Source organism: Crocodylus porosus, unplaced genomic scaffold (genome assembly GCF_001723895.1).
Source record: "Crocodylus porosus isolate Cpor-Errol unplaced genomic scaffold, CroPor_comp1, whole genome shotgun sequence".
Lineage (NCBI taxonomy): Eukaryota > Metazoa > Chordata > Crocodylia > Crocodylidae > Crocodylus > Crocodylus porosus.
Window position 1 is genome coordinate 1,231,453 of NW_017728922.1, and position 24,832 is coordinate 1,256,284.

The following is a 24,832-nucleotide window of genomic DNA, read 5'->3' on the forward strand; positions in this document are numbered from 1 at the left end:
TCCCAGCAGATGTCCGGGAAGTTCAGGTCCCCCATGACTACCACATCCTTAGCCTTCACCACCTCCGTGAGCTGACCCAAGAGTTCCTGGTCAAGCTCTTCCCGCTGGTTGGGAGGTCTGTAGTAGGCCCCCACCATTAAGTCTCTTTCCCCTCGACTGCCCTGTACTCTAACCCAAAGCACTTCAGAGTGCCCCTCCCCTGCCTCCTTGCTAATTAACAAGAATGTGTATTCCTCCTTAATATAGAGCACCGTGCCCCCACCTCTCTTTCCTATCCTGTCCCTGGGTGTTCGGGGCAAAGTGGATCCCTGGGTCTGAGCTTCGGAAAGGTGCAGAGAAGGGCAGTGAAAAGGATCGGGGGGCTGGAGCAGCTGCCAGGCCAGGAGATGATAAAGGCCGGGACACCCATGCTCCAAAGCCTGCACCACTGCCGCTGTGGCAGGTGGACCATCGGTCTGGCCCAGGGGCAACGCTTACACTGTCGAGCCGTGCTGGGGCCAGGGATCCGGAGGCCAAGGGCGGTGTTGGGGGCCGCACGGGGACAGAGACGGCGGGGGGGGCTGGGGGCAGGGATCAGCAGCGTTAACTTGGTTGGGACTGACACAGGGCTGCAGGCCCGCAGACCTGCCCCGCTGCCCGGTCACCCCGCGCTCGCCCCATGGGTGCCCCATGGCCTCCCCAGTGCAGGCTTGCAGGGCCCTGCCCCGATGGGCCAGCGGGGTCCCATGCAGGGCCTGTTCGGTGCCCACAGACACGTGCCGGCTCCCTGTGCAGAAGGGGCTCTGCGACGCCTACTCCCGCCGGTTCTTCTTCAACGCCACGGCCGCGCGGTGCCAGGAGTTCCTCTACAGCGGCTGCCGCGGGAACACCAACAACTTCCGCACACGGGAAGAGTGCGTCCAGACCTGCGAGGGCCAGGGTGAGGGGCCTGGCAGGACAGCAGTGGGGGAGTGGGACTGTGCCGGGGTCACCAGGGGCAGAGATGCCGCAGCAGCCACAATTGCCCCCGGGCAGGGGCAGGAGCAACCACGAGAGGCTGGATGGCCGCTGGCAGAAGAGGGGGCAGACAGACAGAGGGACGCAGCCTGGGACTGCCCTGGAAAGAAGGGCTGCGCTCTCCTGGGCAGGGGAGCAGGCGCTGGGGTGACCCCGTTACGCCCGGCCCTGCTCACGCCCTGCCCCTGCCGTGTGCTGCGTTGCAGAGGAGCCCAGCCCCGTCCCCATCCCTGTGGCGGGGGACTGCGAGCGGCGGTGCCTCTACGACCACGACTGCGCCCGAGGAGAGAAGTGCTGCAGCCTGCGGTGCCGCCGGGAGTGCGTGGACCAGAGCTCGCGTGAGTCCCCTCAGCACCCTCCTGAGGCCTGCCTGCTGGTGCCCGGGTCTGCTCGCCATGGCGCTGACCTGCCCTGCCCTTGTCTGCCCTGTCTCAGTGAAGCCCGGCTACTGCTCCATCACCCCCGGGCTCTACTTCACCTACAACTGCAAGGCCACCTGCCGAGCGGACGGCGAGTGCCCCGGGGACGAGAAGTGCTGCCTCCAGGGCTGCGACTACAAGTGCATGACCCCTTCCAAAGGTAGGAGGATGGCATCGCGGGCGCCGTGCCCGCCAGGCAGGTCTGGGGCCCAGACACACGGGTCTCATCAGGGTCTACGGGGCAAAGGATGGATTTGGGCTTCGTCTTCCTCCGAATGGGGAAGCTGCTTTGTTTGCGGTTTTTTGCAATGCCAAGGTGATGCCCCCAAAGAGCGGCAGAGCTTCCTCCATGGAGCTGTGATGGGCTGGGGTAAGGGAGGTGATGGGTGAGGAGTCATCCCGGACACAAGATCTCACCCATCCCCCAAGATGCGTGGCAGAAGAGGGCAGACACGGGCCCCAGGGTCACCCCGTCTTAGCAGGGGCTGAGCTTGCTCTGGGCCTGCGTCCGAGCTGGGGGGCTGTGGCTGGCCCCTGGCCCCTGACTCTCTGCTTGCTGCTCCCCAGAGAAGCCTGGCATCTGCCCGCTGGCCGCCCCGACAGCCCCGTGCATGCACCCATGCGAGGAGGACGACGACTGCCCGGGGGATAGGAAGTGCTGCCAGAGCAGCTGTGGCCCGACGTGCCTGGCCCCTGATCGAGGTAACCGGGCCCCGTGGAGCCCCCTGCCCCCCAGGCTGCTGCCGTGGAGGAGAGATGCACCCGCAGGAGGGGAGGGCAATGCTAACGAGCTGCTCCTGACCCCCGTCTCCCTGCAGCCAAGCCGGGCGAGTGCCCCAAGGTCAGGCCCTGGCAGACGCTGGTGCCGTGCAAGGGGAACGATACGTGCACCCACGACCGGGACTGCCCCAAGCAGGAGAAGTGCTGCTTCGGCGGCTGCTTCCAGCATTGCCTTCCCCGCAGCAAAGGTACCGCTGCCCTGCCCGCTCCCCCATCTCCAGGGGCAGTGCCCCGCCAGGCATTCGGAGCTGGGGGCAGCCCTGTGCTGCCAGCCTTGCCCGGGGGGTCTTGTCCAGCCTGAGCACAGGGGATGAGGGGGCAGAGGATCATCGTCTCCCTCCCCGTCTCGCAGAGCACCCCGGCGTGTGCCCCAAGCCGACAGCCTGCGGCACCCCGGAGGAGAGGCACCACAACCAGTGCCTGGAGGACAGCATATGCCAGAGACACGAGAAGTGCTGCGACACCGGCTGCGCCTGGGGGTGCGTGGCCGTGCGCAGAGGTACGCTGGGCCCCCGCAGCCAAAAGCAGAGCGAAAGCCAAGAGCTGGCGGTTCGCGCCCCTATCCGCCAGCTCTGCACCACTGCTATACCCCCCCGACAGCTCATCTCCGAGCGGGACAGCCCCGGCCCGTTGGGTCCCTCCTCGTACGAGGGCTGCCCTGCGCGGCCCGGTGGGCCCTGCCTCGCTCTGCGGTCTCCTCCGGGGGCTGGGGGCCGCGTCCGAGGGGCGCGCTGGGGGTGTACCCCACGCCCTGAGGGCAACCTCTGCTTCTGCTGGCAATTCCCTGCCTGAGCACGGGGCTGGGCTGGGGAGCACGTCCGCAGCCCTCGCTGCTGCGCCTGGCCTAGGCCGGCGCCCCCCCAGCCCCGGCGGGACGCTCCTGCGCTGAGCCCCACCTCCCCGCGCCAGCGCTGGGCTGGCCGAGCTGGAGGCTCTTGCCCCTCCGCTCAGGGTCAGACGACGCCAGGTTTGGGGCAGGCAGGAATTCAGCCCTGGTCTGATTGCTGTGGCCTGGGGGGGTGCCCTGCTTCGCGGCGGGAAGGCAGGGCCCTCTGCCTGGGGTCTCTCGAGCGGATCTGAACGAGCTTTTGTCCCAGCCGGGTCTCGGCTGCTGTGGTCGCCCTGCTTTCCCTGCAGCAGCTCCTGGTGTTACATGTCAAGTCCCAAAGGTGGACAAATACAGGCGCACGTTATGTGTTGCATCAGGGCTGACAGCAGGTTTATGAAAAGTCTGGATTACGGAGGGTGGTTTGGAGAGGGCTGATCCTGCCTCGGGCAGGTGTTGGACTGGAGGTCACCCTGGAGGTCCCTGCCAGCCCCATGATTCAGAAGATGAACCCAGAGATTTCCAGCCCAGCACTTTTCATGATGTTAAAACCAGTCTTTCCTGCTGCGGCCTTTCTGAGCACTTGGCAGCAGGAGAACTGAGCTGGTGTTTTCCTGCAGTCAAAAAACAAGTGAAAGATAAGAGCTGGCATTTGCCAAGGGGTCTTGAGTCTGAAAGGGTCGAGAGCCGCTGGTGGGCGAGCTGCAAACACTGGCTGCGCATTGTTGACTTGGTCAGAGAGCCAAGGAAGGGCTGCCCGCGGGACTGCCCGGGGAAGGAGCTTCCCTGAGGGTGGGGGGTCGGGGCGGGGGAGAACAGGCCCGCGCCCTGCAGCCGGGGCCGGGCAGGAGCCCTCAGCTCCGCCAACCCTGCTCCTCTGGTTTCAGGTGCAGCGTGACCCAGGAGACCCCAATGCCGGATGGCAGGTGCCAGGGTCCCCCTTCCTCAGCTGCTCAGCGAGCCTGCAGCAATAAAGGGAGCAGCTGCACCAAGCATCTGCTGTCTTTGCTGTCCTGGATCATGGCCAGCCCAGCCCTGCCTGTCGTGCTAGGTCGGGGAGAGGCCAGCTCTCCCTGCACGGCACCCTGTGCCACCAGTCCTGCCCCGCCTTGCATCAGGCTTGCATCAGGCACCTGCACCCGGGTGCCCTACCAGGAGGGAGCAGCAGGCAGAGCTGGGGGTGGAGGATGACATTCCCCCTCCCATCGTGGCTGCACTGGGGCTCCCTGCTCCCCGGGCAGCCCCGGCCTCACCCTGGCCATTCTCCAGCCTGTCCCCAGCCACGGTACTGCTCTGGGAGAGGGTTGCAGCTACCGCCTGGTTGACACAGGCTCCTGCTTGTCGGGGTACAATCCTAGCCCCTGAGCACCGCAGCAGCAAGCCCACGGGCTGGCCAGTACGCCCTGGGTCATGGAGCTAAGCACACATGCACATGCGTGTGCATGGCAAAACCTGGAGCAGACCTGGCCTATGTGCGTGTGCATGTTGCTGAGCACTGTAAAGCCCTGAGCAGGCCTGACCTACGTGTGTGTGCATGTGGCTGAGTATCCTCATTCCCTGCCTGGCCATAGCTAGTCCCTTGCTATACAATAGCAGCTTCCTTCCAGCCTCACCCAAGCCACCCACCCTCGCAGACCGCCCGCCCCCCAGCGTGCCGCCCGCATCACCCCCAGGGGGGTCATAGAGACACAAAAGGGAGCTGGGGGAAAGCAGCCTGCCTTTATAGGGTTTGCCCCCTCCCATCACATGGCAGGGGAGTCCGTTAGGACTGGGGAGGGGGCTGGTTTCACTTGCACAGGACTTGCTGCAATCCTCAGGACGTGTCAGCCAGGCGCAGACTGGACTGGGCGACCCTGGGCGTCAGAGCAGAGCAGCCGCTGTCTGCCAGCGCTCTTCTCCCCGCCACAGGGCCATGAACTGGCTTTTGCAGCCCCCGCCTCTGAATGGACCTCCCCGGGGTGGGGGGGCAGGACAGAGCCCTTTAAATGCCCTCCTGCCCTTTCTACTCCATCTGGACTGGCTCAGCTGGGTGTGGGTGCAATTCATGGGCTCTCTGCCCCGTGGCACAGAGCTGCGGTGCCCCCTGAGCTGTACTGCTGCAAAGGCCTGCTCTCTGGGGGGCTCTGCATCGGGGGGGAGGGGAGGGTTAGGGTAGCAGGGAGGGACTGCAGTATGCCAGCACTGAGCCCTGTGTGTGTGGGGATGAACAGGCATGTGCTGGGGGCTGTACCCAGGCAGCTTCCAGTATGAGGGAGCGTGGAGCGGCGAAGTGGCAGGGCCAAGGACACAGAGCAGCCAGTGGCACAGCTGAGACTGCAGGTCAGGGCTCCCTGTCCCCCAGCCAGTGGCCTGCCCTGACCAAGCTCTGGGTCCAGCTGGCCTGGGAGCAGCTGAGGAAGGTTTCCAATGCAGAACTTGCCCCAAGACATCACAGATGCCCCAGCCCAGCTGGGCTCTGTGTTTGCCGGTGGGCTGCCCATCTTGTAGCACAGGCCGGGCGCTTTTCTCTCCAGTCGGGGGGCTGGGAACGTCCTTCTTCAAGAAGAAAGCCAAGGGTGTCTCATCTCCGTCACACCCTGAGCACCGGGGCCTCCAGGGAAGCAGCTGCTCTGGAGAGAGCACGTAGCACCAGCTGCACCGCAGCTGGCAGGGGCGTCACGCTGGGGTAGCATCAGGTCTCTCGTGATCGGGGCTCCACAGGGGAAGAGGCCGGGGCCGAACTGTCCCCACCACCAGCTCTGGAGCCCCAGCAGCAGGGGCAGAGCCCGGGCAAAGGCCGGCGAGCCCCTGGCTGCTGCCCCCTTCCCCATGGGCTGCAGTGACAAGGCCCAGAGCGGGGTTTGGCAGGTCCTGTCCGTATATTTAACAGCTTGGGCCCTCTGCGGGAAGGGGGCCAGGCTGGCACAGCGCACGCCCGTGCCCGGGCTGCAGCCCAGCAGCGCAGTGCCCTGGTTGCGGGCAGGGTCCCGCTCCCCTTGCTGGGCAGGTGCCTCCCTGCGCGGAGCATGGCTGCGCTGCGCCGCGCCGCGCAGAGACCTGCATAGCTACGGGACGGGCAGGGAGCCAACGCCTCGGGGCTGGGGCTGGGGCTGGCAGTGCAGCAGCCACTGGTGAAACCTCGGTGCCGAGTCCGGAAGAACGAGACGTGGGACGCCGGCCGGGCAGGGACAGCCGTATCGGCCCGGGGGGCTGCGAGTCTTGCCTAGCGCAGTGGTCACCCGGGAGGGCAGCTTCCTCCTCCCCTCCCTGCTCTGGACAGGCTAAGCAGTGTCTGAAACAGAGACAAAGCAGTCAGGGTGGGGCCGGGGACCTGCGTCCATGCAGGGTGGGGCAGGTGCAATTGTCTGTGCCTCGGTTTCCCTGCCTTGATTGCAATCTCTTATGCACTGGGTAGGAATGAGTTCGTTTTCACCCTGAACTGGGACAGGGCGAGAGGCTGGCACCTGCCCTCCCTGCCTGGCTGGGGTAGATGGGCTGTCGGGACCTGGGTGCGGGCTGTTCCCTCAGGCAGGGGCACCCTGGGGAGAGGCAGCGGGAGCCCGGAGACCTGGCGCGCAGGAGTGGGCTTGAGAAGGGGTGCAGCACAGACCCCAAAGCTGGCCTCCGCGAGCCCCGCTCCAGCCATTCAGACCCGGGACCCTGTCTGCTGGGGGCTGCCGGGCTCGGCCGGGCCGTGGTCCTGCCTTGCGGGGGAAGCTGCCTTCGAGTGAGCTGGGTGCAGCCCTGGTCCCGGCGCTGTGCAGGCATTTATCTACCCAGGTGCTGGCAGGCCTTGGAGCAGTCCTCCTTGGTCTCAAAGTTGTTCTTGTTGCCGCCACAGCCGCCGTAGACAAACTCCTCGCAGGCCCGGGTGGAGGAGTTGTAGAAGAAGCGGACGAAGAGCGCCTTGCAGCTGCCGCACACAGAGGGCAGGTGGCAGAAGTCTGCGGGCAGAGGCGGCAGGTTGGGCCGCAGGCAGGAGGGGATGCTCTCGCCAGCAGGGTCCTCGGCCCTCTGCCCCGCTCCTTCCCGGCTGCACCAGGCACGGTCTGCTCGGCCCCCCCTTGCGAAGGGACCCGAGTCTCCCTGCTGCAAAACCGCAGGAGCCGACAGCCTGGGGTCTCTGACCAAACCGCTGCCAGCCCAGGGCTTCCCGGCTCAAGCAGGTCTCTGGGAGCAGGAGCCCTGATGGCCACGGTGCAGGCGCAGCCCTGAGGGTCAGGGTTTTGCAGTGGGATGGTCATGCCCCCTCTCCACGGCCCAGCCCCTGCCCCGGGGTGCCTCTCATGGGCAGCAACGCCTGGACACTGGCTTGACAGGCCTGTATTTAAAGCCTGAGCAGCGAGGGGCATGTCCCAGCTGGGCAGGGGGAGGATGCTTCTGCCTCTGGAGGTGAATCTACTTCCCAGAGACGGGGAGTGACAGGGCAGCAGCCTGCCACCTCCACCCCTGGCAATTTGCCCCTGCCTTCCTGGGGGAGCCTGGTGCTAGGACACGACATGTCGTAGGATGCCACGAGGGCTGGTTTGGAGCTGGTGGAAATGGAGCAAGGGAGAGAACATCCGATGCCACCACCGCCCCGGGGAGAGCAGAGTGGGACCCCGACCCCCTGGGGAGGGATGTCTCCGGGCAGCATCTCTGAGATGCCCAGGAAGACGCAGGAGAGGAGCCCTCCCTGCTGAACGCTCCCAGTCCGTGCACACAACAGACACCGCTCCCTGGCACACCGCCCCCGCTGCAGCAGCCTATGCCCCGAGGAGCACGTACATCTGGGCCCCGGGCCCCATCACACCCTGGGTGACCTGCACCCTGTCCTGGATGGGGCGCACAGCTCGGGGAACCCCCATTTCAGCCCAGCTTCCTGCACCCTGTGCTGGGACCTGGAGCCTGCCCACCCGGGGCAGCGCCCTTACCCTTCACGGGGGCCTGGCAGGTGAAGCCACAGTCGCCCGGGCAGCACTTGGCCTCGCCGGGGCAGTCGGCATCACTGGAGCAGTTGGAGCAGGACTGGTCCTTGAGGCAGGCGCTGCAGGGCTCCTCGTCGAACACCCCCCCGAGGGGCGGCTGCCGAGAGCAATACCCGGCTTTCTCTGAAGGAGACGGGGGCAGGGCTCAGCGGGCTGTGCTGGGGGCAGCATCCCCGCAGGGACACGGGGCGGGGTGCCGGGGGCTCGGCACTGCCCCAGCCCTGTCCCATCACCCCAGCGTGGCCACAGCCTGCCCCAGGCCCCTCCTGCCCCGCTCCTCCCATCCGCATCGGCACACTCGGAGCGCATCCCATGGGAGAAGGGCTGTGCGGCGCCCCTGCCCCTGGCACCAGGGGTGCCGCGCTGGGCGCTTACCTGTCGCCGGCGTTGGCTTGGCCCAGAGCAGGAGCGGGGCGGCGAGGAGGAGGAGAAGGATGCCCGACTTCATGGTGCTACCAGGAGGCGGTTCTGAGTCTGCGGGGCTGGACCGGCGGGGGTTTAAGCTGCCAGGCAGGAGGGCGGGGTGGCAGGGGCGGGACTGGCTCAGCATCCTGCCAGGACCTGTTGGGGCCCAAATCCCAGCGAATGCCATCTGCCTGCAAACTGGCCTGGCTCTCCCCGCCCAGGAGAGCAGCTCCCCCGCGCCCAGCAGCACCAGAGGCGAGCCTGAGCCTGAGCCGGGGAGACCAGTCGGACGGGAACTCGGCTGCGGCAGGGCCCGTGGCTGTGCCATGCGCCACCCGTGACCAGGGGCCCAGGAACGGCACTCCCTGCCGAGCCTGCCGTGGCTCACTGGCGTCCTGGGGGCCTGCGCCCCCGCCCCTCAGGAGGGGCCAGTTGGGGCACCCATGACACCATGCAGGGACCCCTGGGCTGGTTGCAGAGGCACTCGCAAGCCCCTCCTGCCAGCCGGGTATTGGCCCCGTAGCCCCCGACTGCAGCCCACGGCAGCCAGGTCCTCACAGTTGCTGCCCGAGTGCCCAGCTCCCCGGCTGCATGAATAACTTCCCGCTTGGCATCGCATCAGACACTGAGCTGAAGTCTGGAGAGGTAAAGTTGGCCACACTTCCTCGGGCTAGAAAATGGTCTCTTATCGGGGACAGGCATCGGGTTAGGCTGACACGCGCTCAGTGCACCCGTCTGCCGCTCGCCGCCACATCTGCAAGGGCTCGCATCTGCAACCACAAACGCAGCTCGCGCCAGGCTGACGGGTCTGCAGCGGCCTCCGCAGGCAGCGAGCAGTTGGGCCTGAACATCCCTGGCGCCAGGACCATCCCTTTCCACCCCGTCACGGGGTTCCCAGAGGCTCGGACCCACCGGTGTGATGCCCACCACGCCATGCCGGAAGCAGCCCTGTCCCGTGGCACTGACCCGGCCCTCCACGGGGTTTGGGTTCTGGGCCCCACTGCAGTGCCCGGATGACTGCTCCAGGACTTCGTCCCTGCAAGGGGCAGAAACTCCCCGTATCTCCCAACCCGAGTGCTCTGTGACCTGTGTCCAGCCACTGGATCGGGTATGATACTGTCCCTTGGGACCCCCATCCCCTTTCCTGGGCGCGTGGTCCTTCTCTGGATCTGCCCCCGGTTCAGTGGGTCTCTGGGGACAGGCCAGGCAGCCACACGATATCCTCAGAGGCCTTACCACTGCCTTGGGCCGCAATGCTGACACCCCTGGGGTCTCTGCAAACACCCCCACTTGCGGGGCTTTGCCCCCAGCCACATTGCTCATGGATTAGTTTTAACCCCGTCCAGCTCTTGTTCCTTTCCCTGCCTGCTGCACCTGCTGCTTGGCCTCAGGACGCTTCTCAGCTTTGAAGCCGCGGCTCCCTGGCAGCCCTGCCCTGTCTGCGCTGGACCTGGCGGCCTCTGAGGCTGGTTTGCTAACCACTGGCAGGAGCCCCCCCCCAGGTGCCCCCATCAGCAGGGCCAGTGCCTGCAGGGCCCCATCCTGCCACCATCCCGAGCCGGGCCCTCCAGACCCCACCCGAGCACGTGGCAGGCAGCAGCACACTCCACCTCCGCTTCCCTGTTCCTGGAGGACTGGTCCCTGGAGCACGGGACACGAATGCCCAGGGGCCGTCGGGGAGGGAGGGGGTGCTGATACAGTCAAGGCAGAGGCGGGGCCCTTGGCATCCAACCCCATGGAAACACGTCCCGGGGAGCGGAAGCAGGGCCGAGAGGGCCGATTCCCTTTCCCCAAGTGCCTGAAGCAGCTGCCCCAGCCCAACCCTGATGTGCGAGCAAGGGGCTAGAGCAGGCCTGTGTCACCTGCTCCCAGGCAGTCTCAGGGCAGATGCAATTGTCCTAATTACCCCGAGACAAGGAAACAGCTGCTTGCACAATGTGCAATTAGCTTGCAGGACTCATCAGCGAGGCCAGAAGCTGCGCAGGGCACTGGAAAGCGGCCACAGAGCATTGCTGCTGGGGTAGCACACGGGGCCCATTGCAGCCCCGGCAGCTTTGCTGCACCCCACTGCCAAGCTGCTGTCGCCGGCTGCAGTGGGGTGCCCTGGCCACCCCGGGGTCCTTTGCTCCCAGCTCCGGCGTGAGCAGAGAGGCTGCGGTGCTGCCGGGTGTGGCACCAACGCGGCAGGGGAGGGGGAGGCCGGAGGGCGGGGAGCCGCACCCATTCCAGCGGGATTATCGGCTCGGTAATTGCAGCTGTTGCGAAGGTGATGGAGTCGCGTGCCCTGGGAGAGGAGATGGGGACAGCTCACCCCTGGGCAAAGTCACTGGGGCTCGGCAGCCCCTGAGCAGGGCATTGCCCAGGCTCATGGCCACAGTGGCAGCATGTTAGGAGCGTAGGGCAGAGGCCTTCTGGGCCACCACGTGCAGCCCCCGTGACGGCCAGGGCATGGCACATGATCCCTCCACGCGCAGTGAGTCCTCCTCGAAACCAAGCCAGGAGCAGCACCGGGGAGGCTGCTGCAGGGATCAAACATCTCCTGCAGCTCCCAGCCGGGCTTTGTCCACGGCCAGCGCATCCCCAGCTCACCCCACCTGCTCCTTCCTCCCGTGGACGGGCTGGTGCCTCCCCCGCACCCGGCAAACCGCGGGCCTCTCGGGGCATGTCTACGCAGCGCTCGGCAGCGCCGCGCAGGGGAGCTGGGCTGGCTCGGACGCGTGGAGCGGGACAGCGGTAGTCCCCACTGACCCCCGGGGACCCGCGCTGGGGTCGGTCCCCTCCGCCAGCTCCGGTAAGCCAGGCGCACCCTCCTGGCAGCAAGGGGCACAGGACAGTCCTCCACAGGGAGCCGGGGGCACGGCAAGTGGGGGGACCCCATGCCCTGCACGTGTGCCTGTGCCCAAGCCCGGGCGCAGCCCAGCAGCTAGGCGGCTCCCCTGGCATGTGGACTACCTGCCCTCTCCCCGCGAGCAGTGGCCAGCGAGAGGCTGGTGCCCTGGCACAAGGGCTCTGAGCCGCCACGACTGCCCCTGGCCCAAGCCGTCCAGGCCATGCACAGCTGCCTGCTCTGCGTGGCGGGGCACGGCGAGCTGCCCCGGGCCTCGGGCCCCGGGCAGCATGCGGCTGAGCTGTGCTGGACCCTGTGGCTGACTGCCAGGGCAGCGGTGGGGCCTGGAGCCGGGGACGAGGTGGGGAGCCCCTTCCCCTGCCCCAGTGAGCTGTGACGGGCTCAGCACTGCCCAGCGCCGGGGCCAGGCCCTGGGGCCCGCGGAGAGCACGGTGCTGGCTGTACCGCGGGGCCCAGCACACCAGCCGCACCCCGATGCTGCGTGTCCGGTGGGAGGCGCTGCCTGTGCCTGCGGGTGCCGAGGGACCCGAGCGCCCTCAGCCAGGCAGGGGAGCCGGGGCCAGGCAGGAGCATCCTGGGAGAGGCCCCTCCCTGCTCCTTAGGCAAAGGAGGCCGGCGAGCACCTGCCTGCCAGACAAGCTGGGGCAGGAGGGCAGAAACCAGCTGCCTGCTGGCATGCAGCAGCTTCTGGCGTGCTGGAGCAGGCGTGCGACTTCCCAGATCCCCGACACGCAGAGACCCAGCCTGGGGCCAGAGGCAGCCGGACCAGCATGAGAGATGTCTCCCCCTTCATGGAGCCAGTAAGGAGCCCGGGGGTGGCCAACAAACCCCGCGCCCTTTGCCCTGGGCAGAGCATCCTTTGTGCTCCCAGGGAGCAGGGTGGTGCCAGCAGAGAAACCAGCAGGACCCCGGGTGAGGGGACCCTGAGAAACAGCAGCCCAGGGCTGGAGCTTCCCGAAGCCCCGAGAAATGGGACTGTGAGCACAGAAGGGGTGAAGCGCCCGGCCAGGGCCCAGCGCTGAACGGGCCGGGGAAGCACCAGCACCCTTGGAGAGGAAGAAGCGTTCACTGGGCCCTGCTGCCATCCCCTGGGGGCCGCAGGACCCGTGCTGAGGCTGGAGCCCCGGGCAGGAGGGCAATTTGGAAGGTGTCTGGTGCACTGCGGAGGGCAGACCAATCCACCGGGGCTGGGCATGTGCCATAGGCTGTCTTGGCCCCCAGGCCTTATTGTCCCACGACCAGGTGCTTCCTGTGTTCCCCTGCCCCACTGCAGTGAAGCCTTGGGTCCATCAGCCCCGACGCCTGCTGCTGTCTGGGCCCTTTGTGCAGGGGGCAGCGGCAGGGCAGCTCTTCTGTCCCCTTGGCAGCACCAGTGGTGCCCCAGGACCCTGCGAGTGAGCGTGACCCCATCCTGGCAGGGCTGTATCCCCCTGCCCCCATCCCACCCCCATGCATTCCCCCAGCGCTGCACGGCGCCCACCTCTCTGCAATCGCTCTCCAAGCAGCTGCCGCAGGAAGGAGCATCTTTATTGAGAGGCATCTGCAGTGGGAGCGCAGGGGGTCGAGAGCGGGCCCTGGGCACAACCCCTGGTGCCGCTGCAAGCGGACCCGTAGAGGAGCAAACCCAGGTCTGGGTCAGAGTGCAGGGCATTGCCGGGTGATGCAGCAAGGGGGTATGCGGCGAAAGGAGGAGCACAGAGGAGCTGCCCTTGGGACCTTCATGCCAGGTCTGGGTCTGGGCCCAGGGTAGAAGGATCCTCACCTCTTGCTGGGCAGCATCAGACCTGCTCCCCACGATGCCTCCTCCTCAGGCTTGGCCTGGTGGTCAATCTGGAGCACGGAGGGGACAGGTTCAGAGAGCCCAGCCTGGGACCAGCCCTGCCCGGGCACAGCCCCACTGCAGCTCAGCTCGGGCTGGAGACACGATGGCACCGGTGCGGTGCCCTGGGCCTGCAGCCAAGGGCTCGGCTCCCTCCTCCCCCCCTGCCTGCACACTGGCTGCACCGTACCTTGCACAGGCTTCACGCAGCGCTGGGCACATCTCCAGTGGCAGCACTTCAGCTGTGCGCCACACTCATAGTCGCGATTGCACTCGTTTTGCTGGGGCTCACTGCACCGGACAGGGTCAGGAGGGCACACCCCAGGTTTCTCTGTGACACAGGGCATGTCAGGGGTGCACGGGACATGGCCTGGCCCCAGGCACCAGGGCCTGGCAGACGCCCCCGCTCCAAGCTGCTTCCCCGTGGGGCCGCAGGTGCCAGCGGGCTGATGGGCCGTTGCAGCGGCTGCTGCTGGGTCCAGCCCACGCACCCAGCTCGGGCACGCGGCGTCCAGAGCCCGGGGGCTGCCGCACCGAGTGAGCCGCACTCGCCCAGAGACGGGCAGCGCCTTGACCTGTGCAGGGACCCAGGGTCTCTGGGCACCTCCACAGCTCTCTCACCCCGATCGTGCCAAAGCTGCTGGTGCCCGATTTCCCAGCACCAAGCTTGGCTTTCCCTCCCCCTCCTCCTGCCGCAGGTAGGGGCCCAGGGAGGCAGCTGCCTGGACCAGGGCTGTAGGCTGAGTACCCCTCACTATGGGAAACCCCTGCCCAGCTCGCAATGGTGCCAGGGCAAACCCGCTCCCCGGTAATGTCTCAGCACAGAGCCGCCTGGCGTAGCTCCCTGCGCCCCGAGGTGCGAGCTGGGCGCTGCTCCAGCCCGGGGAGCACAAGCACCCCATGCACCTCTGCCCCCTCCACCGCACCTTTCAGGAGGTCCAGGCACTGGAACTGGCACTGGTGGTGGCAGCACGTCTTGCCTGGGGCGCACGGCCTCCGCGGGCCGCACCGGGGAGGAAACGACCAGGCGCAGTGCGGGGTGGGCGGTGGGCACTCCACTGCAGAGAGAGAGCTCGGTCACGGCTGCCCCTCGCCCCAGCCGCGCGGCACCGGGGCAGGGCCCTACTCACCCTCCTCCCCCCGCCCCGAGACCGCCTGCAGGCTGGCCCACAGGGCGAGGATCCCCAGCAGCAGGAAGATGCCCTCGCACTCCATCGGCTGCCGGGACCGGGGGCCGAGCGCTGTGAGCCCGCACGGCGCTGGGAGGGGTTATGAGCCTCGCCACGCTGGGGCTGGCTCCCGGGGGAGGCGGTGGCTCCGGTGCCCTATCGGAGCCTGTCAATGCCACCTCCCAGCCCCAGCACCGCACAGTCCTGGGAGCAGTGCTGGGAGCACATCCAAGCTGGGGGCACGTCTGGCCCGCGGGCAGGCCAGGAGCAGGCAGGGTGGAGGGGCAAAGGGCCAGTCTCTGGGCAAGCCCCTTTGATCCCATTTGCCATGCAGCCTCACCCCCGTGCCCTGGGCACTTGACCTGCTCCCCGCTCTCCCCGCCCTATCCTGGCTTCTCCCCTCCACACACTCAACCATGCTGGGGGAACCCGAGTGCTAGCGCTGGGGGTCTGCATGATTAGGGGGTCACGGATCATTGTCTCTGATATGTCCTCCATAGGAGGTCTATATTGAGCAGATTCTTTTTGGTATTGGGTGGTGGAACCGGAGCGTGCTCCATCCACTCCATGCATTGACCTGGTATTGCAGTGCTTCCAGGACCGGTGCAAAAAAAACCAGAAAAAAAACAAAACAAAAACACCCTGGTTGAGGGTCGGGGTCTCCCAGGACTGTCCCTGGAGCCGGGGCAGGTGCTCAGTGCAGCCAGTGGAGCTGTGACGGCCTGGCCTATTCCCCTGCGGCCCCCCGGGAGTGGGGCTGGGACCCTGCTGCAGGAGCTCTCAGCCTCACAGCTCCCCCTCTCTGCTGCCCCCATCCAGCCATGCTGGACCCGGTGCCAGGGAGACCCTGGGAGCCGGCGGTGCCGTCAGAGCCCTGCTGCCTGACCCTCCCCAGCAAGGGGCCCTGTCGCCGCGCTCCACCCGGTGCACGGGCTCTGTCTGGGTCCAGGCGCCCACGCCGCAGTGCCGGGGCAGGCCCACGGCTCCACGCAAGGAAGACAAAGGGCCTCACCCGTGCCCTGGCAGAGCCTGAGGCAGGCCTCCTCCGTCTTGAAGTTGTTGCCGTTGCCTCCACAGCCGCCGTAGTTGAAGCTCTCGCACTTCCTGGCCTGTGGGTTGTGGAACCAGCGTGGGACCAGCGCTTTGCACAGGCCGGGGTCGGACTGCAGCTTGCAAACCGCTGCGGGCAGAGCACGGGAACTTGCAGCTACGCGCAGCCTGAGGGGCTGGCAGATGCCCCGGGGCCATGTGCACTGCACCCAGCCCGTGATCCCCCGCAGAGGTGCTGGGGCCACAGGGCAGCCCTCAGCTGGGCCAGGGGCCGATCCTGCACCACGGGGCTCTGCCTCTTGCCTTGAGGGTGGTTCAGCTCTGCTCCCTGGCCAGCTGCTCAGCAGCACCTGCCTCCAGACCCCCAGCCTGTCCCCACCACAGCCCCCAAGCCAGGCGCCCCCTCACCTCGGTCCCCGCAGGCAGCCACGCAGTCCTCCTCGGTCTTGAAGTTGTTGGCGTTGCCCTGGCAGCCGCCGTACATGAAGAGTTCACAGCGTTTGGAGGAGGCGTTGTAGTAGAAGTGAGGGATTTGCCCTCGGCATGGGCCTTGCTCTGGAGGCAGCTTGCACAAGTCCGGCCACCTCTCTGGGAGGAGAGCGGGAAGCTGGAGTCAGGGGCTGGGGCCCTGGGCCCATCACCAGGTGCTCCTGGGCACTGAGGTCCCCGCACCCGGAAGGCGCTCCTGCTCACCTGCCTCCTCCTGAGCTGGGGCAGGCTGGAGGCAGAGGACGAGGAGCCATGGCAGGAGGAAGATGCTTCTGGCCGTCATGGTGCCGCTGGGAGCAGGGTCTAAGCCCCGGGGCCGAGCCAGCTGGACTTAAACCCTACAGTCAGGGTGGGGCTGACCCAGGAGGGGAAGTTGCTCCAGAGCCCCGGGGGCCTTGCCAAGCTCGCTCGACTTGGCTGTAAATCAGGCCCCGGTGAAGCAAGGAAACAACCCGGATCCACCCCAGGTTGCTCAGCGAGGCCAGGGGGAATTGGGAGGCACCCCCAACGTGACCTGGGTGCGTGCAGCCTGGGGTGGCCAGGGCGGAGCGCGCCGCCAGGCCTGTGAGCTGCGTGCGGGGCTGGGAGGACAAGAGGGCTCTGGGTTGCAGGAGACGGGCAGCGCCAACCCTGCGGCACCGTGGAGCTGGCTGCGCCCCGCTGCTCCCGGGGTGCCACGCTCCCTGCAGCACTCGGCCTCACAATGCTGGAGCGCGGCTAAGACAAACACCTCACCGAGCACGGCAGACATAGCCCCAGGCCTGTTCTGGGCATCGTGCCCGACCCGGCCACTGGCCCCCGCTGTGCTCGAGCCCTGGGGCAGGCGTGGAGGTGACCCCGCTCTGTGCCCAGGCCACAGCCGGACTCTGCATCTCAGGACTGGGCACAGTGCACACATCGCCCCGCCAGCCGCCCGTGGCTGCAGTGCACTTCCACGTGTCTCTGGTGCTTCCCGGGGGGTTTCTCTGAGCCTGGGGAACCTGTTTGCTTCCTCGTTCCAGCCAGGGGTGGAGGCCGGGGTGGTGTCTGCTGGGGAATGCAGGGAGTCCCCGGCCGGCCAGGCCAGTGCCCAAGGGTACCTCCCTGCTCCTGAGCTGCCCCCCTGGGCAGGGGTCTGTGCTGGGCAGTGGGATCCACAGCGCTGAGCTCCCCGTCAGCCCCTGACTCCAGCCCACGGGACCTGGAGCCTCCCCTGTCTCCTGGCGCTCCGTGGATCCGGGTCGCTCCTTGTTCCATCCGGGGTCTGATTTATGGTCAGGCCGATGGCGCTGGAGCTTGGCAGGAGCCTGTAGGGCACCGTGCACCACCAAGCAGGCACCAGAGGACTGGCACAGGGCCGGCGCAGTGCCTCTCTTCACAGACAGTGAGGAGAGGCCCCGGGGAAGGACGGACCAGGTAACCTCTCCTCCGTACCTGGGAAGACACTGGAGCCGAGCCCCAGGAAGGCCTTTTGCAAGCATCCGGAGGAGCAAGGGCTGGTCAGGATGATCTGAGCGCGGTGATGCCCATGTTCTGCTGTGGGGATTTCTCAGGTTTCTGGGCTCTGCTGGTTGCTCTTGCCTCCTCCTTCCCCTTTTTTTCTGCTCCATGTGTCGGGCTTTTAAGCCTCCCCAGAGGCACTGGGTTGCTGGACTGGGCTGTGCCAATGCTTCTGCAACCCTCCACGCAGGTCCCAGCTGGAGGGTCTTGCCCCTGCGCTCAGGCTCAGACCGACTTGCCCTGGGGGCAGGAAGGGATTTCCCCCTTGGTTGCATTGTATGGACTTGTGGGTTTTGCCTGCCCGCAGTGCAGACTGACATCTCATAGCAGCAGGACCCCGGGGCCGGTCGGGTGCAAGGTCTATGTTGCATCAGAGCTGACAGCCATCTTATGTAGAGTAGAGATGATGGTTGTCTGGGCTGGTCTGGACAGGGTTGATCCTGCTTCAGGCAGGGCTTGGACCAGACGTGACCTCTGAGGGTCACTTCCAGCCCCACTGGTCTCGGGCAGCTTTCTCCCCGCCAGTCCCCATGGCTCCAGCACACGGGACCTGGAGCCTCCTGTCCCTCCTGGTCTTTTGAGCCCTGCCGTGGATCCGGGTTTTCCCTCGTTCCATCCGGGGCCTGATTTATGGCCAGGGCACTGGAGCTTGGCAGGAGCCTGCAGGGCACCGTGCATCACGTCCCCTCCAGAGCCAGCTCCACCCCGAGCACAGGGTTTAAATCCAACCGGGGCGGCTGGGGGAGCTCAGACCTGGCTCCCAGCAGCACCATGAAGCCAGCAGGCACCGTCCTCCTCCTGGGGCTCCTGGCCCTCAGGGCAGAGCTGCAGACTGCGCCCAGGGGTGAGTGCGGCAGAGGGAGCAGGGGCAGGGATACGGTACCAGACACACAAGGGAGGTGAAAGGTTTCCCGTTAGGGACCCGGAGAAGCTGCCGGGGTGCAGGGATGGGGCTGACGGGGGGCAGCAGCAGGGCGAGGGCCTGGAGCTGTGAGCCCGCAGTGCCCTCCCTTGCAGAGAAGCCCGGCGTCTGCCCCTCCTCGGCACCCGGCGTTCTGGATCCCTGCTTCTTCCCCTGCTCCAGCGATTACAGCTGCCCGGGGAGTCAGAAGTGCTGCCTCATCCCCTGCGGCCAGGCCTGCCTCGACCCCCTGCCCGGTAAGGCCAGCACCGGGGCAATCTCTTGCACAGGGGGAGCTGGGCACTGGCGGGCACTGTGACCCCCTCCCAATCCCCTGCGCTGCCCCCTGGGCCCTGTCTTCCTGGCTCCTGTTGCCCCCCTCCAACAACCTCCCCATCACATGCCCATTGCAAAGTCCAGCGCCTGGCGTGGGGTGGCGGGTCTGCCCCGTCTCCACCACGCCTGGCTGTGAGGCTCTTGTCCATGTGCAGGACCCAGGGACATCTGCAGGCTCCCCCCAGACCCAGGCCCCTGCCTTGCGGCCGTCCCACGCTGGTTCTACCACTGGCCGTCCGGGCGCTGCAGGAAGTTTGAGTACGGCAGCTGCTCCGGCAATGCCAACAACTTTGAGACCAAACACAAGTGTCTCTGGGCTTGTGCAGGCCATGGTAAGAGCGATGGGGCGTGGGAACGGGCTGTCTGGCTCCGAAGGGTCCCAAGTTGCCACCAGACCCCTTCTCCCATCAGCTCCCCACTACCTTCGTCCCACCCCAGAGCCACAGGACAGGTGCCTGATGCCCCACGTTGTGTGTTGCAGCGCGCTGGGCCGCCTGCCCCGAGCCGCAGGGAGTGGGGCCGTGCGTGGAGCTGTGCAGGGCCGACGGGGCTTGCGGGGAAGGAGAGAAGTGCTGCAGTAACGGCTGCGGGCACCAGTGCATGAGAGTGACAGGAGGTGCGATCTCCCTTCGCACGCCCTTCGCAGCTGCAAGCAGAGCCTGGACCGGGGCACGGGGAGAGGGGTGCACTGCGCCCCATCAGGCTGCGTGCAGGGACGTGCGGGCATGTGGGGAAGGCTGATGTGGCCCCACGCTGCCGTGGCCATTGGTGACAGCGTGCCTGCCCCACTCCTGAGAGACGGGAGCCTGCGCTCAACCCCCTGGGGCTCAAGGGGCTCCTGCCCCCTCCTCCCACCCTCCTACTGGTGCCAGGACCTGGGTCCAAGTGCCGTGGGGTGGGCCAGGCCAGGATCTCCCAGGCAAGCAGGCTGCTGCTATGATGGCAGGTATGCAGTGCACTCAGACGGCTTCCTCTTGACAGGGCCCCGCTAAGTGCCCAGACCACCTGGGGTGGGCGGCTTCAGCACAAGATGCCTCACCAGGACCGGACCAGCCCAGAGACCGAGACCCTGGAGCCCCCCCCTCCCCCCGGGCCCCTGTGCGTCTCCAGCTGCTGCTTGGCTCCCTGGTGATCCATGGGATGGGGGGGTTGGGAGGGTGCAAATCACTGGAGGGGCTTGAGCAAGCCCCCTGCCATGACACCCCTTCCCTGGGTAGCGAGGTCCCCCTGAGGGTGCGGGGGTAGGGGGAAGGGGCAGGAGCTGAGGCTCTGGTCATGGGTCCCCGGGCCCTTCCTTTTCCCAATAAACTCTGATGAATGCACCCAGTGCCTGGCCTCTGCTTTATCATTCCTACGTCTGGACCTGCCCCGGGCAGGGGTCCCCTTGCCCATGCCATGGGCCCCTCTGCAGAGCACCTTTGCTGCTGGGAACGGGGATGCAGGGCTCAGCCTGCACATGCTTCCATTCATGCCCGGCCCCGTTGCGTGGCCAGCGCCATCAAAGCTAGGTGTGTGATAGGCACATAAGCAGGATCATGCCCCCCAAGAGGTCTTGGCCATTCGCTGGGGAGAAAGGCAGCTGGCGCTGTCCCAGTCGGCCCATTCACCAAGAGACTCTTGCTGTGCTGGTGCAGCCAACATGCATCAGCCACGGCCCAGCTGGGTGCTGCTCACATTCAGCTTTATTGAGAAGGGACATTGTTTGTGTCCAAACAATAAAGGAGGAAGTGAGCACTGGCACCACAGGGGGAGGAACGGGGGCAACTCCGGCTTTCCGTGGCACGGCTAGTGTCCAGCACGTGGTCCCACATAGACAGAGCCCCCAGAAGTCTGTGTCTACCGCAGACCGCTAGAGGCCTGCCTCGAGCTCCTGGGCCGTGAGGGGCCGCAGCTGGGGCAGCGTGGACTGCTGCACCACCATGATGCTGCACGGGCAGTGCCGGGGAGCCAGGGTGTGGCCACACAGCACACACAGATGTGACCACAGCATGTGCCAGCTCGGGGCAGTGGTGGGAAGTGGCCACACCGTGGATGTCAGAGTGTGAGCAGGGCTGGCTGGGCCTCGCAGTGCAGGGACCCTCGGCGCTCCACGTGCTTATGTACAAGGTTTCCTCCTCACATGGCTCCACATCCTCACCCCATGCAGACGACGGGTCTCCCCCCAATCGGGCCCACTCTGCGGCCCCATCAGAACCACCATATGTCATAGCTGTCATCGTCACTGAAGTCATCGTTGTCATCGCTGTATTCATTGACTTCGCCACCACCCTCACCATACTCGTTCTCATCGTTGTAGTCATTCTCCGTGTCCACGTCTGTGTCGTCAGTGGCCATGACCATGAGGTTCGGGTCAACGTCATCCTGGCCCTCATCGCTGTCCATGAGGTTCAGGTCATTGTCATTATCCTTGTCATTGTCATCGTCATCGTCATTGTCATCATCATCGTCTTCTTCCCCTGCACCCCCACCCTCCTCCTCGTCCTCATCTTCATCCTCATCCTCATCCTCATCCTTGTCATCGTCAGCCCAGCCATCATCCTCCTCCTTGTCCTTATCTGCATCCTCATCATCCTTGGTTTCATCCTCATAGTCTGTCTCATACTCATCGGCATCATCAGCATCATCGCCCGCCTCGTACTCGTCATCATCATCATCCACCTCCTGGTCCTGGTCCTTGTCATTGTCCTGTTCATCCTTCTTCCCTGCATTGTCTTTCCCACCAGAATCCAACCCGAGCAGCGGCTTCAAAAGGGAGGGCACCGAGTTGGATATGGGATTGCCCCCAGCTGCAGGCTTATCTCTCGCCACTGGTACTACATTGGACACTGGTTTTCCAGGGGATGTAGGGATGGGGGGAAGTTTGTCTCTAGACAAATGTTTTTCACTGGACTCTGGCTCTTCACTGGATTCAGGCTTATCTCTAGACAAATGGTTTGCACTGGGCTCCGGCCTTTCACTGGACTCCGGGTTTTCACTAGACTCTGGCTTATTTCTAGGCAGATGGTTTTCACTGGACTCTGGCTTTTCACTGGAGACTGGCTTTTCACTAGATTCAGGCTTATCTCTAGACAAATGTTTTTCACTGGGCATTGGCTTTTCGCTAGACACTGATTTATCTCTAGACAAATGTTTTTCACTGGACACTGGGTTTCCAGTGGATGCAGGCTTCTCCCTACACAGGGGTTTCTTGCTGGACATTGGTTTTTCACTGGGTGCAGGCTCTGCCCGAGGCACAGGCTTTTTGTCAGACATGGTTGTTGCCCCAAACGCAGGTGTCTCGTAGCCCAGAGGTTTTCCATTGGCCCCAGGTACCAGCTTGTCACCGGGCACACGTGTGGCTCCAGATGCTGGTTTTCCAGTGGGCACCGGGTCTGAGAGAGACACCAGTTCTACCCCAGACGGCTCTGCCCCAACCCCAGAGGGGTCTGTAGATAGGAGCTTTTCCCTGGGCTCAGGTCCTGCACCAGGCACCGGTCCTGTGGGAGCTGCAGGGGGCCCCAGGCCAGGTTTCCCAGCAGACAGGGGGTCTCCCCGGCTCCCCACCGTGCTCTGCGCTCCCTCCTTGCACTCAGGCTGGTTCTTGCACCTGGCAGGCTTTCCCCCGCACATGCAGCCCCTTGGCAGAGCCAGATGGGGGGACTCCAGCCCCCCCGTGCTTGCCTTCTTTCCACCCACATTTGCAAGGCTGACCCCTGCCACGGGCTGTTCCCTGGACTCAGCTGCCTGCGGGGTGCGTTCCCCCAGGTCACGGCCAGGGGCAGGAGAAGCTGCTCCAGGGATCCCTGAGATGGGAGTGAAAGCAGCAGTCAGGGACCCTGAGTCCTGCAGCTGCCCCCTGTCCAACCCCGGCACTGCCCTCCCCCAGGCAGGGGTAGAAGAGGCAGGACTCAAGCTGGGAATCCCCCCCCGGGCAGCAGGTAATGGGCAGAGCAGCTTCAGTCAGATACGGGTGAGCCGTGCCCACTGGAGAAGGCTGGAGCTGGGGCAGGGGCAGGACCAGTGCTGGGGGAGCCCAGGTAGGAATACAGCAGGCCCAGAGAAAGGCTTGGGGTGTGGGGACCCTGCTTCCCCAAGCAGGTTTCCACTGCTGTAGACCCCTCTATCCCCAATCCCTCCCCCACAGCCACAGGGAGAAGAAACCATCCACTCCGGGTCTCCTGGGCGCCCCATGGCTACACCACTCCCAGGGGCAGCACGCGGGGGAGGGCATGGCGGGGACCCGTGTGGGCTCACCTCTGGCCAGGCTCGGGTACGACGGGCCCAGGACGCCTGTTCCGTTGGCCAAAGGGGGCTCCTGGTGCAGGGGGGCCGGCGCCGGAGAACGTCCTTCCTGACCTGGAACAGAGAGAATCGCTGGTGACGGGCCGCCTCGGCTACTTTTCCCTGGCACGTGTCCCAAGGAGTTACCCCAGAACGAGCCGGCAGCAGCGTTCTCCTGGCACGAGGTCTGCCAGCTCGGGGTCATCTGCCCACATCCAGGCCAGGGTCATGGTGTCAAGAGCAAACATGCCTTGCTGCTCCCCCAGCCATGCAGCAGCACCGTGACAGCTGCCTGTGGCTGCATGGGGAGAGCTGCACGCGTGTCGTTTCCATGCAGCAGCACCCAAACCCATGGCGCCATGCCCCAGGGCACGTATGCACGAGCCCAGGGAAAAGCCCCTTACCTGCTGTGGCCACAGGCCTGCAAACCAGCCTACCCCTTGTGCAGCTGCACCTGTGCCCCCTGGGACAGTCCTGGTCCCCTTTGCACTTGAGTAAGCACCTGTCAGTGAATCCTGCTCGCAGCGGGAGAAACCCAGGGTTAGGACAGGTGGAGCACAGGGAGGGCAAGAGCTGGGGGCCACATGGGACCTCAGTGCTGCCACATGGGCCCCCTCTGGCAGTGGGGTCTGCCCAGAGCACCCGCTGTGCAGCCCAGACAGACAGACAGACAGATGGACTGAGCAAACAGGTTTGTGAGCTCAGCACCTAGCCATGCTGCACCGCACGGTGACCCAGATAATTTGGACAGCCCTCACTGCAAGGGCCCTGCCCAAGCTCTGAGCAGCCATGGGAAGGGCTGAGGGCTTGGGGCTGTGGGCACTCTGCAGCGCAGGGAGGTCCCTGCTCATCCAGGACCCGGCAGTGCCCCCAGCCCCATTTGTGCTCACAAGCCCCGAACAGAGCGAGCACGGGGGCAGGTCACACATCCCAGTGGGCAAGGGCCCGTGCCATGCAGGGGTCTCCTCCGCTGCCATGTCTGAGAGGAGGCTGAGGGCAGAGCGGAGGCAACCTTGGTGCCCGGGGAAGGAACGCGGCCTTGGCTCTGTACATGTCCCCAACCTTGCATGTCCCTGCTGCCTCCCCCAGTGGTGGCAGCTGCCCCGTGGCCCCTGGCCATGCCGCACCCCGGGCTGGCGAGTGGGAGGGTGTTCAGTGCTATTCTGGGTTGCTGGCTGGGAGCATGGGGCAGGGCCGCCACCGAGGCATGCCCACAGGGGAGCGCAGACAACCAGCCCGAGGCTGCTCTGGTTTCGATCCAGGAACCTGCCTCTCCGCACCATCTCTCGGAGGTCTGGAGCCTCCGGCTCTGAGTTTGAAAAGCCTCTGGCCTGGGTCCCCGCCGCCCCTACTCACGTTCTGCTGGGGCAGCCTGCAGCGCTGTCCACGGGGCGAAGCTCCCCAGGAGGACGAAGAAGACTGCCAGCTTCATGCTGCCACTGGGAGCCAGGTCTGAGCACCCCGAGCTGCGCTAGGCTGAGATTTAAAGCTCCACCCGGGGTTGCGCGTGGGTGGCAGCAACTCAGAGGTGACGAGAGAGAACCTCCCAGAGCTGATCCCAGTTGCGCTTCGCTCCAGCTCCCAGCATCCTGCCCCGCCCAGACAGGAGATACCTGGTGAGGAGGAAGCTGGCAGGCTGCGATGCCCAGAGCCACGCGCGGCTGCAGGGACCGGGCCAGGCGGGCCACGCCTCCTGGTGCCGACAGACCAGCCTCTTCCCCGCTCCGTCCCGCAGAACCCGGCTGTGCGCTGAGTGTGTGCAAGGAAGAGCCCTGGCACCCTGCACACGCTGCCCAGTCCTCGCCCCGCACGTGACGATGCCTTGCCTGCCCGCAGCTCAGGCAGGTGCCAGCAGCGGGACAGGCCCCCCGTGCATTTAATTTCAAACTAATTGTGTATTTAATTCCAACCTAATTGCATACATAATTCCAAGATAATTGGCTTGCAACCATGAATGCCAGGCTTTCTCAGGTGCTTGTGACCCTTCCTCAGGTGCTCATTGCCACAAGGCCTGCTTAGAGGCCCAGGCTCAGCACTGAGACCCTCAGGAGTGGGATGAGCAGGGCCAAGTGTCCCTGCACCTTCTCCCAGGTCTGCGATTCCTTGGGC

At 65.7% G+C, this 24,832-nt stretch overlaps 5 protein-coding genes across 5 annotated transcripts in view; 2 read left to right on the plus strand and 3 right to left on the minus strand.

The window, feature by feature from the left end:
- Positions 1 to 3,919, plus strand: part of LOC109313291 (papilin-like) — a 6,343-nt gene extending 2,424 nt beyond the window's left edge. Inside the window, exons 5-11 of the mRNA XM_019539786.1 lie at positions 752 to 919; positions 1,203 to 1,334; positions 1,432 to 1,575; positions 1,983 to 2,117; positions 2,234 to 2,383; positions 2,548 to 2,865; positions 3,909 to 3,919. Of these exons, the coding sequence (XP_019395331.1) occupies positions 752 to 919; positions 1,203 to 1,334; positions 1,432 to 1,575; positions 1,983 to 2,117; positions 2,234 to 2,383; positions 2,548 to 2,865; positions 3,909 to 3,919 (1,058 nt within the window). The remainder of the gene's footprint in view (positions 1 to 751; positions 920 to 1,202; positions 1,335 to 1,431; positions 1,576 to 1,982; positions 2,118 to 2,233; positions 2,384 to 2,547; positions 2,866 to 3,908) is intronic.
- A 2,175-nt stretch (positions 3,920 to 6,094) lies between these two features.
- SPINT4 (serine peptidase inhibitor, Kunitz type 4) lies at positions 6,095 to 8,418 on the minus strand. The gene is made up of 4 exons (XM_019539818.1): positions 8,343 to 8,418; positions 7,914 to 8,090; positions 6,777 to 6,944; positions 6,095 to 6,292 (listed from the first exon to the last, which is right to left on the minus strand). The coding sequence occupies exons 1-4, from the start codon at positions 8,413 to 8,415 to the stop codon at positions 6,282 to 6,284; spliced, it is 429 nt and encodes a 142-aa protein (XP_019395363.1). The 5' UTR covers positions 8,416 to 8,418; the 3' UTR covers positions 6,095 to 6,281.
- Positions 8,419 to 12,730: 4,312 nt separating this feature from the next.
- On the minus strand, positions 12,731 to 16,030 carry LOC109313292 (carboxypeptidase inhibitor SmCI-like). The gene is made up of 6 exons (XM_019539787.1): positions 15,952 to 16,030; positions 15,667 to 15,846; positions 15,221 to 15,388; positions 13,966 to 14,097; positions 13,230 to 13,370; positions 12,731 to 13,050 (listed from the first exon to the last, which is right to left on the minus strand). The coding sequence occupies exons 1-6, from the start codon at positions 16,028 to 16,030 to the stop codon at positions 13,046 to 13,048; spliced, it is 705 nt and encodes a 234-aa protein (XP_019395332.1). The 3' UTR covers positions 12,731 to 13,045.
- Positions 16,031 to 17,390: 1,360 nt separating this feature from the next.
- Positions 17,391 to 19,780, plus strand: LOC109313114 (eppin-like). The gene is made up of 5 exons (XM_019539519.1): positions 17,391 to 18,070; positions 18,244 to 18,384; positions 18,619 to 18,795; positions 18,945 to 19,079; positions 19,445 to 19,780. The coding sequence occupies exons 1-5, from the start codon at positions 17,857 to 17,859 to the stop codon at positions 19,453 to 19,455; spliced, it is 678 nt and encodes a 225-aa protein (XP_019395064.1). The 5' UTR covers positions 17,391 to 17,856; the 3' UTR covers positions 19,456 to 19,780.
- Positions 19,781 to 20,650: 870 nt separating this feature from the next.
- On the minus strand, positions 20,651 to 24,155 carry LOC109313293 (protein starmaker-like). The gene is made up of 3 exons (XM_019539788.1): positions 24,080 to 24,155; positions 22,697 to 22,798; positions 20,651 to 22,245 (listed from the first exon to the last, which is right to left on the minus strand). The coding sequence occupies exons 1-3, from the start codon at positions 24,153 to 24,155 to the stop codon at positions 20,651 to 20,653; spliced, it is 1,773 nt and encodes a 590-aa protein (XP_019395333.1).
- Positions 24,156 to 24,832: the final 677 nt, after the last annotated feature.